Below are 17,116 nucleotides of genomic sequence, written 5' to 3' on the forward strand. Positions count from 1 at the left end.
AGGACAAGGAATTTAGACTTCAGAAAAAAAGAGGTAACTGATGGAATACTTAACTTTAATCCATTAATGTTGAACGTAGCTCTTGTCTGTACATTATTTACAATATCAATAGCAACTGATAATGGCGCCTTGCTAGGTCGTAGCAAATGACGTAGCTGAAGGCTATGCTAACTATCGTCTCGGCAAATGAGAGCGTATTTTGTCAGTGAACCATCGCTAGCAAAGTCGGCTGTACAACTGGGCGAATGCTAGGAAGTCTCTCTAGACCTGCCGTGTGGCGGCGCTCGGTCTGCAATCACTGATAGTGGCGACACGCGGGTCCGACGTATACTAACGGACCGCGGCCGATGTAAAGGCTACCACCTAGCAAGTGTGGTGTCTGGCGGTGACACCACACAACGCTCATTTGCAATGATCGCATTACTGCACAAAATTTGTACAGAACTCAGATTATATGCAATATTCACATTATGTGTTATTATTAGTAACATACACATATCAATCGGTTGTGCTAATAACGTTATCAGTGAAACAGAAGCACTTGCCCACCAATGAAACTTTTAGATTCTTTTCAGATGAAGTTTGCTATTAGTTAAATTTTTTATGCAGGTCATTTTAGTTGGCTCCACTTCGGCGACTTGCATGTCAATGGGGATTAGATGATGATGACAGAGACAACTCAATAACCACTCCCTGAGAGGAGAAAATCTGAGACTCAACCGGGAATCGAACCCAGGCGCCTTGGAAAGGCAGTCCGTTTATATTACTTTTCGATCTGTCGTATCCACTGTTTATCGACATGTTCCCTTCTACGTTAACTATGTGTAGTGGCGTTTCCTGTACGACGTCCTTTATTATGCGTCCTCTGTCCTCTGTTGTGTTGGAATTCCAAAGCGTGGGCCTGGTGTTTATGTCTGAGCATATGAGCAGCTTCTTACCTTGTGCGAATTCGGCTATTAGCTTTATATAATTTGCATAGAGCGCTGTGAAATGGCTGCACTGGGCATATAGTGAAGCTATTATCCATATATCTCTTTGGTATGCAAGTTCAATTGTTGCCAAGTGTTCATTACATAATTCCTTTATTTTGACGACATTTATATGTTTATTTAATATGGAAACTACTCCTTGCAGTCCTGATTACCGATTATGGTTATTACATGTCGGAAAACATGTTATTTTTCCTTGGTTGGTACGTGCTGTGTATCGTACTGTTGCACTACCTTCACTACGTCACACTTATTTAATTACCTCCTTTGTCACACGCAATGTTCCGAAAATACTTTTTGCAGTCTGTAGAAGACTGTGTTTGTTGGTTTTACTGGTGTTACGACACCAGCTTGTGAGTTAACAAGCACTGCGCTCTCGTTTAAATATACACTCCTGGAAATGGAAAAAAGAACACATTGACACCGGTGTGTCAGACCCACCATACTTGCTCCGGACACTGCGAGAGGGCTGTACAAGCAATGATCACACGCACGGCACAGCGGACACACCAGGAACCGCGGTGTTGGCCGTCGAATGGCGCTAGCTGCGCAGCATTTGCACACCGCCGCCGTCAGTGTCAGCCAGTTTGCCGTGGCATACGGAGCTCCATCGCAGTCTTTAACACTGGTAGCATGCCGCGACAGCGTGGACGTGAACCGTATGTGCAGTTGACGGACTTTGAGCGAGGGCGTATAGTGGGCATGCGGGAGGCCGGGTGGACGTACCGCCGAATTGCTCAACACGTGGGGCGTGAGGTCTCCACGGTACATCGATGTTGTCGCCAGTGGTCGGCGGAAGGTGCACGTGCCCGTCGACCTGGGACCGGACCGCAGCGACGCACGGATGCACGCCAAGACCGTAGGATCCTACGCAGTGCCGTAGGGGACCGCACCGCCACTTCCCAGCAAATTAGGGACACTGTTGCTCCTGGGGTATCGGCGAGGACCATTCGCAACCGTCTCCATGAAGCTGGGCTACGGTCCCGCACACCGTTAGGCCGTCTTCCGCTCACGCCCCAACATCGTGCAGCCCGCCTCCAGTGGTGTCGCGACAGGCGTGAATGGAGAGACGAATGGAGACGTGTCGTCTTCAGCGATGAGAGTCGCTTCTGCCTTGGTGCCAATGATGGTCGTATGCGTGTTTGGCGCCGTGCAGGTGAGCGCCACAATCAGGACTGCATACGACTGAGGCACACAGGGCCAACATCCGGCATCATGGTGTGGGGAGCGATCTCCTACACTGGCCGTACACCACTGGTGATCGTCGAGGGGACACTGAATAGTGCACGGTACATCCAAACCGTCATCGAACCAATCGTTCTACCATTCCTAGACCGGCTAGGGAACTTGCTGTTCCAACAGGACAATGCACGTCCGCATGTATCCCGTGCCACCCAACGTGCTCTAGAAGGTGTAAGTCAACTACCCTGGCCAGCAAGATCTCCGGATCTGTCCCCCATTGAGCATGTTTGGGACTGGATGAAGCGTCGTCTGACGCGGTCTGCACGTCCAGCACGAACGCTGGTCCAACTGAGGCGCCAGGTGGAAATGGCATGGCAAGCCGTTCCACAGGACTACATCCAGCATCTCTACGATCGTCTCCACGGGAGAATAGCAGCCTGCATTGCTGCGAAAGGTGGATATACACTGTACTAGTGCCGACATTGTGCATGCTCTGTTGCCTGTGTCTATGTGCCTGTGGTTCTGTCAGTGTGATCATGTGATGTATCTGACCCCAGGAATGTGTCAATAAAGTTTCCCCTTCCTGGGACAATGAATTCACGGTGTTCTTATTTCAATTTCCAGGAGTGTATGACCGAAAGAAAATAGTAGACACAATATATCTACGTTTAGGACTTCATCTATTTTGTTGGTACTCGCTGCATTCAGCAGAAGAATGTTCATTAGTGGTGCTGTGGGTGTTTAACGTTTATATAGCATACATGCTTGTTTCATTAACTCTAACAACTTGGCGGGGTTGGTTTCATGGTTTCCGTCTTAAGGGTAATTCTGTCTGTTTGCTCCATAGTTCGGAAAAAGTCACCCTTTGGATGTAGCACCCTTCTTTGAGCTGTCTGTAAAATTTGCTTTCTTTCTAATCTACTTAGCTTATTGTTAATTTCAGAGTCAGTATCATTAAAGTTATTCTTGGATGAGATGGCCGCTGCTTTTGTGGTACTAGATGATATCAGGCTGGTGCTGGTGAGAGCATCTCTGGGACAGACGTGGTTGTTTTGCAATGGCGCCATTGGTCGGTGCGTTGGACCTCATGTCGGCAGCCTGGGACATGGGTGTGGCGTCAGGTGGTGTGTGGAGGTCGGCGTTTAGTGGCACGTGCTGTGCATCGTACTATTGCACTACCTCCACTACGTCACACGCATTAATTACCTCTTTTGTCATACGAAAAGTCATGAAAATACTTTTTTTCGTCTGTAGAAGACTCTATTTGTTGGTTTTACTAGTGTTACGACACCAGCTTGTGAGTTAACGAGCATTGCGCTCTCGTTTAAATATATGGCCGAAAGAGTCAGCCAACAGGAATTGTGAAACGAACCCTGTCGTCCAGGACTGCTTGCCAGAGATGATGAGGTCATCGGTCCCTAGACTTACACACTTCTTAAACTAACTTATGCTAAGAACAACACACACACCCATGCCCAAGGGAGGACTCGGAACCTCCTGCACAATCCGTGACATGGCATCTCACACCACTCGGCCACTCCGTGCGGCAACGCACCATACAACACTATCACTACCACCCGTCCTCTTGCGCAAGAAGTGACAATAGCGATCTCAGAGCTCAAAAAGGAGAAAGCACCTGGACCAGACGGAATTCATTTAGAAATATTACAACAGATAAAACTACAGATAAAGCAATTCCTTACAACCCTGCTAAACGACGCTCTACGGCTTGATCATGTGCCTACAGTTCGGAGTGTCTCTGTGGTGTCACCGCCAGACACCACACTTGCTAAATGGTAGTTTTAAATCGGCCGCGGTCCATTAGTACATGTCGGACCCGCGTGTCACCACTGTGTGATCGCAGACCGAGCGCCACCACAAGGCAGGTCTCGAGATACGGACTAGCACTCGCCCCAGTTGTACGGACGACATTGCTAGCGACTACACTGACGAAGCATCGCTCATTAGCCGAGCAGATAGAATAGGCTTCAGCTAAGTCCATGGCTACGACCTAGCAAGGCGCCATTAGCCTTACATGCAATTGATAATTATCGTCTAAAGCATGTCTCAACAAGAACGATGTATACAACAAGGATGGATTAAAGTTAAGTATTCCCAAAGCAACGTACTTTTCTTTATAGTATTCATAGAGCGTCCTGTTTCAGACGTCCCGATATTCTGCGTGAGCTTATAGCGTGCATATCGGCCCCCTCAAAATAACACTGTGTCGGCACTTCTGTCGACACATCAGTCTCCAAGTCATATAGGCCTATATGTCTTACAAATACGCTTGTCAATGTCCAGGAAAAGTTCCGCTTCAGGCGTTTACAGGCGCACAGAGCTCTCCACGGCCTAACCCAAGACCAATTCGGCTTTATGAGGGGAAAGTCGATTGATGATGTCATCAACCAAGCGTTACAATTTGCCAACAACACCTGGGATAAGTATGCAATGGCAATTATGAACGACATTTCGGGCACCTTTCATAATCTCTGGTGTCAAGGAATGTTGAAGAGGCTCAGACAACTGGAGGTGCTCGGAACACTATAGAAACGTATACTAGACAACTGTAAGCACAGAATGGTCGAATGGCAGATGAACGGCTGAAAAGTACTCAAACGAATTACAAAAGGCTCTATGGATCCATCTTCTGGGGCATCACCACTCAACCAAGTAATAGAACCCAGTACGTTGTCCTCGATGGTGAGCGTTCATCGGAGGTGAGGGTATCATATGGAGTGCCCCAGGTCCGCTGTTGTTTTCTATCTACATAAATGATCTTCTGGATAGGGTGGATAGCAATGTGCGGCTGTTTGCTGATGATGCTCTGATGTACGGGAAGCTGTCGTCGTTGAGTGACTGTAGGAGGATACAAGATGACATGGACAGAATTTGTGATTGGTGTAAAGACTGGCAGCTAACTCTAAATACAGATAAATTTAAATTAATGCAGATGAATAGGAAAAAGAATCCCGTAATGTTCGAATACTCCATTAGTAGTGTAGCGCTTGACAGTCACTTCGATTAAATATTTGGGCGTAACATTGCAGAGCGATATGAAGTGGGACAAGCTTGTAATGGCAGTTGTGGGGAAGGCGGATAGCCGTCTTCGGTTCATGGGTAGAATTCTGGGAAGATTTGGTTCATCTGTAAAGGAGACCGCTTATGAAACACTAATACGACCTATTCTTGAGTACTACTCGAGCATTTGGGATCCCTATCAGGTCGGATTGAGGGTCGACATAGAAGCAATTCAGAGGCGGGCTGCTAGGCTTGTTACTGGTAGGTTTGATCATCATGCGAGTGTTACGGAAATGGTTGAGGAACTCGGGTGGGAGTCGCTTGAGGAACTCGGATGGGAGTCTCTAGAGGAAAGGAGGCGTTCTTTTCGTGAATCGCTACTGAGGAAAGTTAGAGAACCAGCATTTGAGGCCGACTGCAGTACAATTTTACTGCCGCCAACTTATATTTCGCGGAAAGACCACAAAGATAAGATAAGAGAGATTAGGGCTCGTACAGAGGCATATAGGCAGTCATTTTCTCCTCGTTCTGTTTGGGAGTGGAACAAGGAGAGAAGATGCTAGTTGTCGTACGAGGTACCCTCCGCCACGCACCGTATGGTGGATTGCGGAGTATGTATGTAGATGTAGGTAGATGTAGAACTCCTTCTGCAACTACTGGAGGGAACAATAACGACTGACAGAGTTGTTGCACATGCAGACGACTTTTTGGTTGTAGTGTCTGGCTCTGAGCACTATGGGACTTAACATCTGTGGTCATCAGTCCCCCAGAACTTAGAACTACTTAACCCTAACTAACCTAAGGACATCACACAACACCCAGTCATCACGAGGCAGAGAAAATCCCTGACCCCGCCGGGAATCGAACCCGGGGACCCGGGCGCGGGAAGCGAGAACGCTACCGCATGACCACGAGCTTCGGACTGTAGTGTCTGGTAACAATAAGTCCCAACTAGAAGAAAGAGCAAAAGGAACACTCAATTCAATAACACAGCAAACTCAAGATACCCGATAACAAAACAACATACACTTTAATGAAACAGTCTCTCCAGAGAAACCCTAGTGTTAAAATAGGGTTCACAAACATTGAACGAGTAGTCACCACACGCTATCTTGGGATACATACAGACGAAAAGTCAAATTTCCATGAACACATTAGCTTTGTCATAAACAAATCAGAAAAAGTACTCCACAATTTGGCAAGACTAAATTCAGGCCAATTTAAATTCCCCTTGTCACTTTCACGGGCATACCATTGTTCTCTCTTCGTGTCGGTACTTAGCTTCGCCGCCAGCACATGGGCTCATCAACAAACCGGACCCTCGTCATAGGAGAACAAAGGAGCGGCTTGCTATCGGGAGCTTTCGGCACCACTTCAGTGGAACCACTCTTTGAATGTACCCAGTAGACATTACGATAAGATATGGAGCGGCAGTGTACTGGCTTAATGTGGGAAGGCACGACCAGGTTTTAAAGATCACTGGAGTACCAATTGACACGAAACGCCAATTAAAAAACTGGAGGATGGATACCTGGCAAGGTGAGTGGCACACAAGTGATAAGGGCCACGCTACACCAGTTCTTTACCGATGAGACTAAGACTCAAAAATATCGATTCCAGCCGCGGTACGGTCAACTTCTTAACGGGACACGGCCCTTATCACTTAAACCGCGTGAGTCTGTAGCAGGCGCCAACATGCACGTGAGGGGAAGAAGACTCTCCAGAACACATCGTATTTTTCCGCGGACGATATTCCAACATCAGACACACAATACACTTAAAACCTCAACAATATTCAAGATACCATACACGCTATGCTCAGAGACGAAGACCAATGGACCAAACTAAACAAACCCACTGACGATATACCCAAAGCGACCTATAGAGGGTATGCCCGAGCCAGACAATGAGCCTATATGCAAAGACAGGGAGGAATCTACAGGGTGGAAAACAGCTCTGATTCCGACATGTAATCAGGTGATGACACTAATCCCAAAGCGACAGTAAATGAAAATAAAGGAATATCCTAAATAAACAACACAACAGCCTAAAAAATTAGGTTAAGGTTCACTTATGAGGAAATGTAGAGTAGACGTTAGATTTAGGTAAAGACCTGTAACTGGCGGTCAGTGGCTTGATGGACAATTCCAAGGCACTCGCCGTCATACCACCACCACCTAGACACAAGACCGCTGAGCGAAATTCGTAGCAGGTCGTGATGTCACTCAAAGCGGTCCACCGTTTTGTGTTTAGAAGTGTGTTAGATTCAAGTGCTACATTCGTGCTTAAAACCACCGATTATAGTGTTCGCTTCTAGTCAATCTACTGTGAACATGGTTTACAAATGTTGTGTTGAAAGGTGTGGGAATCACGGAACTGCATCGAAAGCAATGTTGTTTCCCTTTCCGAAAGGTTCGAATCTGCGTCGGAAAAGACTTTCAGCAATTCATCGGGACAATTTCTAACCCACTCAGCACCCAAAGGCATGTAAAAATTGTCTACCTAGTACATTTATTTATTTATTTGTTGCTTGCTGTATACCTTAACTTTCGTTACATTTGAACAAAACTGTGAGCAAAAGTTCAGAGTAAATAGTATTCGTTTTCAAGTGGCTTCATTTTGATTTTGGAAACGAAACATAAATTTGTGGCTGGTGTTACATTTTATTCGTGTTTAAATACCTCTGCCATTTGTATTTCGTTACACTTTACCAATACTTTTTATCCTATATTTGTGAGTAGGTGTTGTTTTTCTCTCTCGCATTTGTTAGCATGGGTGCTATCGCATGTTGAAACTGCAGTTTTTATGTTTAAAAAGCGATCTCTCTCTACGAAGAATATCTATGTTGTTGTTCTGTGTGTTAGTTTTTTCCATCATTAGGCATTCTCAATTATTGGCTTCGCCAACTCACAACCAAATAATAATATTTCAACCTAACCTACACTTCAGGCTAAGCTACAGATTTCAGTGGCGTCCTGTATCACTTGAGCCACCTCATATAACGATATTCACGTTAATAACGCATCCAGTTACTTATTCTATCCGGTATCTTAAATGTTCCAGTTGATTAATTGACATATCAGCACAGCTTGGTACAGAGTGTTTAGCTGATATCTTCTTAACGTACTTCCAGTTGGATGTTCATGACTGTCTCGCTGAGGTGTGTCATTTATGTTGGCTTCTGTTCAGCTTTATTTAGTGTTTGGCCTGCGTGTGTTTTGCGGTTGCTCTTCTATCGAAACATGAAATTTGTCCTATATCAAGATCTTCATTCAGAATTACCTGCAATGACATGGTTTTAAAGTGTTTTGGCACAATAACATCCACAGTGAAATATTTTTCTGCAGCTGTTGATATCTCATATACCATGACTATGTATAAACTGTAAAGTCAAAATTACAAAATAGTTGCTATGTTAACATGCAGAATCCAACACATCACTGACATTAGGTGACGCTTGATCCATACTAGGAACTTCACTCTTATAGTTCCATAAATATCACAGTACTACAGTAATAGAAGCTGTTCACAGGTATATTTACACTACTGGCCATTAAAATTGCTATACCAAGAAGAAATGCAGATGATAAACGGGTATTCATTGAACAAATATATTATACTAGAACTGACATTTGATTACATTCTCACGCAATTTGGGTGCATAGATTCGTTCAAATGGCTCAGAGCACATGGGAGTTAACTTCTGAGGTCATCAGTCCCCTAGAACTTAGAACTACTTAAACCTAACTAACCAAAGGACATCACACACATCCATGTCCGAGGCAGGATTCGAACCTGCGACCGTAGCGGTCGCTGGGTGCATAGATCCTGAGAAATCAGTACCCAGAACAACCACCTCTGGCAGTAATAACGGGCTTGATACGCCTGGGCATTGAGTCAAACACAGCTTGGATGGCGTGTACACGTACAGCTGCCCATGCAGCTTCAACACGATACCACAGTTCATCGAGAGTAGTGACTGGCGTATTGTGACGAGCCAGTTGCTCGGCCACCATTGACCAGACCTGTTCAAATGGTGGGATATCTGGAGAAGGTGCTGGCCAGGGCAGCAGTCGAACATTTTCTGTATCCAGATAAGGCCCGTACAGGACCTGCAACATGCAGTAGTGCATTATCCTGCTGAAATGTAGGGTTTCGCTGGGATCGAATGAAGGGTAGAGCCACGGGTCGTAACACATCTGAAATGTAACGTCCACTTTTCAAAGTGCCGTCAATGCGAACAAGAGGTGACCGAGACGTGTAACCAGTGGCACCCCATACCATCACGCCGGGTGATACGCCAGTATGGCGATGACGAATACACGCTTCCAATGTGCGTTCACGGATGCGATCATCATTATTCTGTAAAAAGAACCTGAATTCATCCGAAAAAATGACGTTTTGTTATTCGTGCACCCAGGTTCGTCGTTGAGTACATCATTGCAGGCGCCCCTGTCTGTGATGCTGCGTCAAGGGTAACCGCAACCATGGTCTCCGAACTGATAGTCCATGCTGCTGCAAATGTCCTCCAACTGCTCGGGTAGATGGTGTTTGTCTAGCAAACGTCACCATCTGTTGACACAGGGATCGAGACGTGGCTGCACGATCCATTACAGCCATGCGGATAAGATGTCTGTCATCTCGACTGCTAGTGATACGAGGCCATTGGGATCCCGCAGGGTGTTCCGTAGTACCCTCCTGAACCCACCGATTCCATATTCTGCTAACAGTTATTGGATCTCGATCAACGCGAGCAGCAATGTCGCGATACGATAAACCTCAATTACGATAGGCTACAATCCGACCTTTATCAAAGACGGAAACGCGATGGTACGCATTTCTCCTCCTTACACGAGGCATCACAACAACGTTTCACCAGGCAATGTCGGTCAACTGCTGCTTGTGTATGAGAAATCGATTGGAAACTTTCTTCATGTCTGCAATTTGTAAGTGTCGCCACCGTCGCCAACCCTGTTTGAATGCTCTGAAAAGCTAGTCATTTGCATATCACAGCAGCTTTTTCCTGTCGGTTAAATTTCGCGTCTGTAACACGTTATCTTCGTGTTGTAGCAAGTTTAATGGCCAGTAGTGTATCATATACTGATGCATGTTGAATCATGCTCCTAGTACTTTTAGTAATTATTCCTAAAAAAATATTACAATTGAATATGCGTGTTGTTATGGTATATTTCTGTTAGGCCTAAAGGATTTATGATAATTAATTGAAACCCTCAGCTGCCGACAGGTGTTGTTGACGTACTTTTTTCCCTCATTTTCCCCTCATCATGATGTTGTGAATGTTGTTATTTACAATTACTGTACAGAAATTAATATCTGTCCCTAGTGAAAAACTTTTTTTGTCATCGTGCAGTTAAAGATTACTTGTTCAAAATGTAACCATAAATTCTGTTCAGGAGAAAAGTTTCTTCTTAACAGACTGTTTGCAGTAATGGTCATTCGGCAGACAAAATACTGAGGCTGTTACCTAAAGCATTCACAAATGCATTATTAAACAATTACATTAAGAAAAGGAATGACACCTTTACTTCTTCTTTTAAGAAATGGAAGCTTAGCTCATTTTAATGTATGTACAGTTTACATCCTAGGACATTTATCAGATTTCATAGGAAATTTCTTTAAGTGTCACACATTCAGTTAAACTGTATTTGGTCCAGCGAAAGCAGAGGAAGGTTCTGTGATCCATATTGGTGTATTACCCTCAACTGAAAGCACAATAATTGCCTTTGGGCCCATATAGATAGTTTGTTTCCAACAGTTTCATATGTCACAAAGTCATAACTGTTTCCATTCTGACTATTAAGCTGAAGGAAATACTTTGTCCAGCACTGCTGGCTAGTTTCAACCTCATCATTGTCAAATGTTTACGGATTGTGTACACAGCCATCTGTGGACTTAATATTGGCCTAAGGTTGAAACTGGGCCAGTTTTTCCTAGTAAAGTCTTTATGTCTTCCAGCTATTCTGTGCAGACATATTTGTATCTTCCTTTCAATTTGTTGAGCCTGAGCTTGCCAACAAGATAAAATCTGTTAAAGTAATTCTGTATTAAACCTCATGTTGTTAATTATAACTATGTTTGTGATTAGAGGCTATTATTTTGGCATGCCAACATATAAAACTTACAGTAGCCTATTACAATACTACACAGCTGAATCAGAATGACACCAGGGTGTTTCCTAATGTAGTTACTCTTCACAAAAGCTGTCCATACAGGCTGTCAGTATTGTTGTATATGTGCAACAATTAGTTATTGCTTTGTCTGTATTATTTTCATGAGACACAGTTACATTCTAGTAGTTGCTTATTCCACTCACAGTTTGGAATAGCTTAATATCAGACACAGTAGTTGGTCTCCATTCCCAAATTTGCATCTCATCCAGAGTGTAACCCTTAATTTATTACCAATCTTATTGTTTTTTTTTTAATTTAGTCATAAAGTCCTTCTGCAGCCTGAGGCTGTGTGCCAGGCTTGGGGGGCACATGGGTTTAATCTGCTAGAAAATTTCATAACAGCACACACTTTGGCATTGAGTGAAATGTTTGTTATTGAACTGTGATATTAGTGTTACATTCGTGACTCTCTTAGTTTTAAGAGAATCTCTTTCATTTGAATGCAAAGTGAAAGTAGTTTCTACCAGTAACTGTAGAATCATGTGTTACATAAGGTCACTTTGGACCAGTCGCTTCACAGTGTAAGTGAAACAGTTTATTCTAAGATTTATGCAGCAGGAATACGGTGAAAAAGTGCTACAATTTCTTTTCTTAAGGTGTTGTTTATTTAGTAATTAAGGTAAAATTGTTCCCACCTATTTACATGGAGAGTATTCTTGCAAATATTAAGAAGTGTTTTGTTGTTGCATTTTATTTGAATGTCTTGTATGTCATATTATACGCCATTCAGTTTAATTTAGAATCAATGTAAACTCATTACAGTTTTGACTTATATTGTGCATATGTAGTTAATCCCAGAATTAGTTCTTCTGATTTATTTTGTTTACTCATAAGTTCATTACAACGAAACTGGCCTGCTTCTAGCTTATGGCAGGGTCTGAATGTTGCATAGTTGTGCAATAATAATATAAAAGAGTTGTTTCAGTTGTGGATCAGGTATTCCACTGTAATGAGATGTTGCTCTGATATGTTCTCATACTCACTACCATCATTACTTATTAGTTTCCAATGACTAGCTAAATTTTCGCTTTGTTCAATGTCCTGTCATTGTGCAACATCCCACTCACACCTTTACATCATGGTGCATACATTCCAACAAATGTTTGTTGCTCTATTACTCTGTCTGAATTACTGCATTTGTTAGCAACATAAGTTAATAATTTATTTTTAATCTCAAAAATTAAATTTTATATACAGTAAGACTGATAATGTAACCTGTTATATGCTTCTGATCTGTTTTTCAACTGTGTAATTTTTTATGAAATACAGTATATCAAATATGTGCAACAAATCAATCATTCTGTGCAATTCCTCTGAATGTAGAAAAGGCTTGCTGCGTTTTAAGAAGGAAATTGTGACAACTGTACTTTCATAATGGAAGCACATTGTGCCCTGGATTTTGTAACAGCTTTTTCAGGTAGTACGTGTACATATGTCTGAAAAATGGTTCAAATGGCTCTGAGCACTATGGGACTCAACTGCTGAGGTCATTAGTCCCCTAGAACTTAGAAATAGGTAAACCCAACTAACCTAAGGACATCACAAACATCCATGCCCGAGGCAGGATTCGAACCTGCGACCGTAGCGGTCTTGTGGTTCCAGACTGCAGCGCCTTTAACCGCATGGCCACTTCGGCCAGCACATATGTCTGAATTAAATAAATTATTGTTCATTAGTTGTAGTGTTTTATACATCCGACACTAACATAAACTATTAATAATTATAGTATTTTAAGTATGCTGAGGGCTATAATTCTCATTTTACAGTAATTTGACTGCATAATACAAAGAATCAACTTGCTGTAGTCACCAGCAGTGACTTCTGATCTATCCCTGAAGTTGCTAAAGTGCAGATGTGAATTGTAGTGTCCATTGTCCTGAAATTTAATTGATTTCTTCGTATCGTATACAGCATTCCGTTTGTTTTACAGGATAGCTTGATTTCCTTAGTGAGTCACTTGTCTCCTGCAGTCACTTAGATTTACCGTTAATGAAATTCTCTTAGGAAATACAGCTTCAAATAACGCAACAAATTAATGAAGAAATAGGTTAAATTTATTATTGACGTTTTTAGCTTCATACATGGCCCTATTCAAACTGCTGCAAATGTCTGTTGAAGGTTTGCGGATTTTCACTGTTGACTTACATATTGTTCCAATTGATAAAACTACTCTTGTTAGCAGAGCTTACAGCGATCATTTACAGATACTCGAAATTTAACGCCGTTTTCAATGCGAGATGCTTATAATAGTTTCCACACCGAAGCTTTGTATCGAAACATGGCAGAAAATCCTAAGGGATTGTGGTCGTATGTGATGTATGTTAGCGGCAGGAAACAATCAATGTCTTCTCTGCACGACATCAATGGAGATACTATCGAAGGCAGTGGTGCCAAAGCAGAGTTAGGAAACACAGCCTTCCGAAATGTTTTCACAAAAAAAACGAAGTTAATATAGCAGAATTCGAATCAACAACAGCTGCCAAGATGATAACCGCAGAAGTAAATATCCTGGAGTAGGGAAGTAACTTAAATAAATGCAAGTTTTCTGGTCCAGACTGTACACCACTTAGGTTCCTTTCAGAGTATGCTGATGTATTAGCTTCATATTTAACAATCGTATACAACCGTTCGCTTCACGAAAGATCCGTACCCAAAGACTGCAAAGCTGCATAGGTCACACCAATATTCAAGAAAAGTAGTAGGAGTAATCCACTAAATTACAGGCCCGTATCATTAACATCGATAAGCAGCAGAATTTTGGAACATATTGTGTTCGAAAATTATGAATTACCTCGAAGAAAACTGCCTATTAACACACAGGCAACATGGATTTAGAAAACATCGTTTTTGTGAAACAGAACTAGCTCTTTATTCGCATGAAGTGTTGAGTGCTACTGACAAGGGATTTCAGTTTGATTCTGCATTTCTGTATTTACGGAAGGCTTTTGACACTGTACCATACAAGCGACTTGTAGTAAAACTGCGTGCTTATGGAATATCGTCTCAGTTATGTGACTGGATTTGTGATTTCCTGTCAGAGAGATCACAATTTGTAGTAACAGACGGAAAGTCATCGAGTAAAACAGAAGTGATTTCTGGCTGTTCCTTATCTACGTAAACGATTTGGGAAACAAAATGAGCAGCCGTTTTAGGTTGTTTGCAGATGACGCTGTGGTTTATGCACAAATAAAGTCATGAGAAGATCAAAACAAATTGCAAATCGATTTAGAAAAGATATCTGAATGGTGCGAAACTTGGCAGTTGACCCTAAATAACGAAAAGCGTGAGGTCATCCACATGAGTGCTAATAGGAATCATTTAAACTTCGGTTACATGATAAATCAGCCAAATCTAAAGGCAATAAATCAACTAAATACATATGAATTACAATTACGAATAACTTAAATTGGAATAAACACACAGAAAATGTTGCGGGGAAGGCTAACCAAAGACGGTTTTATTGGCAAGGCACTTAGAAAATCTAACAGATCTATTAAGGAGACTGCCTGCACTAAGCTTATCCGTCCTCTTTTAGAATTCTGCTGCGCGATGTGGGATCCTTACCAGATGCGACTGACTGAGTACATCGAAAAAGTTCAAAGAAGGGCAGCACGTTTCGTATTATCGCGAAATATGGGAGAGAGTATCACTAAAATGATTCAGAATTTAGGGTGGACATCATTAAACAAAGGCGTTTTTCGTTGCTATGGAATCTTCTCACAAAATTCCAATCACCAACTTTCTCCTCCGAATGCGAAAATATTTAGTTGACACCGACCTACCTAGTGAGAAACAATCACCATGTTAAAATAAGGAAAATCAGGGCTAGTACGGAAAGATACAGGTGTTCGTTCTTTCCGCGCTTTATACGAGTTTGGAATAATAGAGAATTGCAAAGGAACTTAAATGTAACATGCGGAGTATCCATGTAGATGTAGATGCATTTGGAACAGCTGACCATCATGGTCAGGGAGACATCTAAAATTTCACTTACGCATATGTTGCTAATTCTTTTATTTGCAGAGTATTGTCAATCAGGTTTGTAAAGTTCTTTGCAACTCTTGTGAGAAAGACAACAACTGCACTCGGCTCATTACATGCTCAGAATCTGCCGTATTTTTACAGGAAAGAAAATTTACATTACAATAACAAAGCATGATTATTTTTGTTTCTGAGAACAGGTGAGTTAAAAGTGATTGTTTGTTTGGGGAATGTGCTCAGCTATACTGAGGGAGTTGTATGAACAGCTACCACATTATCAGGCAATATATCAACAAGGAATTAAACGCAACAATTCTCAAACTGTTGAGAAATACAATTTTTATCTGCATAGGCTTAGATGCTAATTATTCTGTACTTGCTTATAATAATCTTGCAAATGTAAACCTGCAAAATGAATCAATGTTTTATTTAGAATACTGAAAGGAGAGGAATTAAATATTATACACAGTATTAGTGGAGACTTTTTTAAGTGAGTGCAAATAATTATCGTCTGATTCAGAAAAAACTGTAGTTTTTCCCAGTGTATTTTGCACAAATGTACCCTATTTTATCATGTATATCGCAATATGATTTACATCCCGCATTCGTACGTTTTCACTGGCTGTTGATAAGTCTTAAACAACTACATTACCGATTTAAAAAATTATAAACTATAGCTTCAGCTGCACTACTGACCAGTAAAATTGCTATACCAATAAGAAATGCATATGATAAATTGGTATTCATTGGACATATACATTATACTAGATTTGACATGTGATTACATTTTCACGCAATTTGGGTGCATAGATCCTGAGAAATCAGTACCCAGAACAACCACCTCTGGCCGTAATAACGGCCTTGATACGCCTGGGCATTGAGTCAAACACAGCTTGGATGGCGTGTACGGGTACAGCTGCCCATTCAACACGATGTCACAGTTCATCAAGAGTAGTGACTGGCGTATTGTGACGAACCAGTTGCTCGGCCACCATTGACCAGACGTTTTCAATTCGTGAGAGATCTGTAGAATTTGCTGGCCAGGGCAGTAGTCGAACATTTACTGCATCCAGAAAGGCCCGTACAGGACCTGCAACATGCGGTCGTGCATTACCCTGCTGAAATGTAGGGTTTCGCAGGGATCGAATGAAGGGTAGAGCCACGGGTGGTAACACATCTGAAATGTAACGTCCACTGTTCAAAGTGCCGTCAATGCGAACAAGAGGTGACCGAGACGTGTAACCAATGGCAGCCCATACCATCACGCCGGGTGATACGCAAGCATTTCGATGACGAATACATGCTTCCAATGTGAGTTCACCACGATGTCGCCAAAAACGGATGCTACCATCATGGTGCTGTAAACAGAACCTGGATTCATCCGAAAAAGTGACGTTTTGCAATTCGTGCACCCAGGTTCGTCGTTGAGTACACCATCGCAGGTGCTCCTGTGTGTGATGCAGTCTCGTGCTGATAGTCCATGCTGCTGCAAACGTCGTCGAACCGTTGGTGCAGATGGTTGTTGTCTTGCAAACGTTCCCATCTGTTGCCTCAGGGATCGAGACGTGGCTGCACGATCCGTTACAGCCATGCGGATGAGATGCCTGTCATCTCGGCTGCTAGTGATACGAGGCAGTTGGGATCCAGCACGGCGTTCCATATTACCCTCCTGAACCCACCGATTCCATATTCTGCTAACAGTCATTGGATATCGACCAACGCGAGCAGCAATGTCGCGATACGATAAACCGC

At 42.7% G+C, this 17,116-nt stretch overlaps 1 protein-coding gene across 1 annotated transcript in view; it reads left to right on the forward strand.

Annotated features, from left to right (window-relative positions):
- Window positions 1-3,146: 3,146 nt before the first annotated feature.
- The window catches only part of LOC124712295 (trypsin delta-like), a 66,035-nt gene continuing 52,065 nt past the window's right edge, over window positions 3,147-17,116 (forward strand). Inside the window, exon 1 of the mRNA XM_047242588.1 lies at window positions 3,147-3,191. Within this exon, the coding sequence (XP_047098544.1) occupies window positions 3,147-3,191 (45 nt within the window). The remainder of the gene's footprint in view (window positions 3,192-17,116) is intronic.

The sequence above is a fragment of the Schistocerca piceifrons genome, chromosome 8 (assembly GCF_021461385.2).
Source record: "Schistocerca piceifrons isolate TAMUIC-IGC-003096 chromosome 8, iqSchPice1.1, whole genome shotgun sequence".
NCBI classification, from domain to species: Eukaryota; Metazoa; Arthropoda; class Insecta; order Orthoptera; family Acrididae; genus Schistocerca; species Schistocerca piceifrons.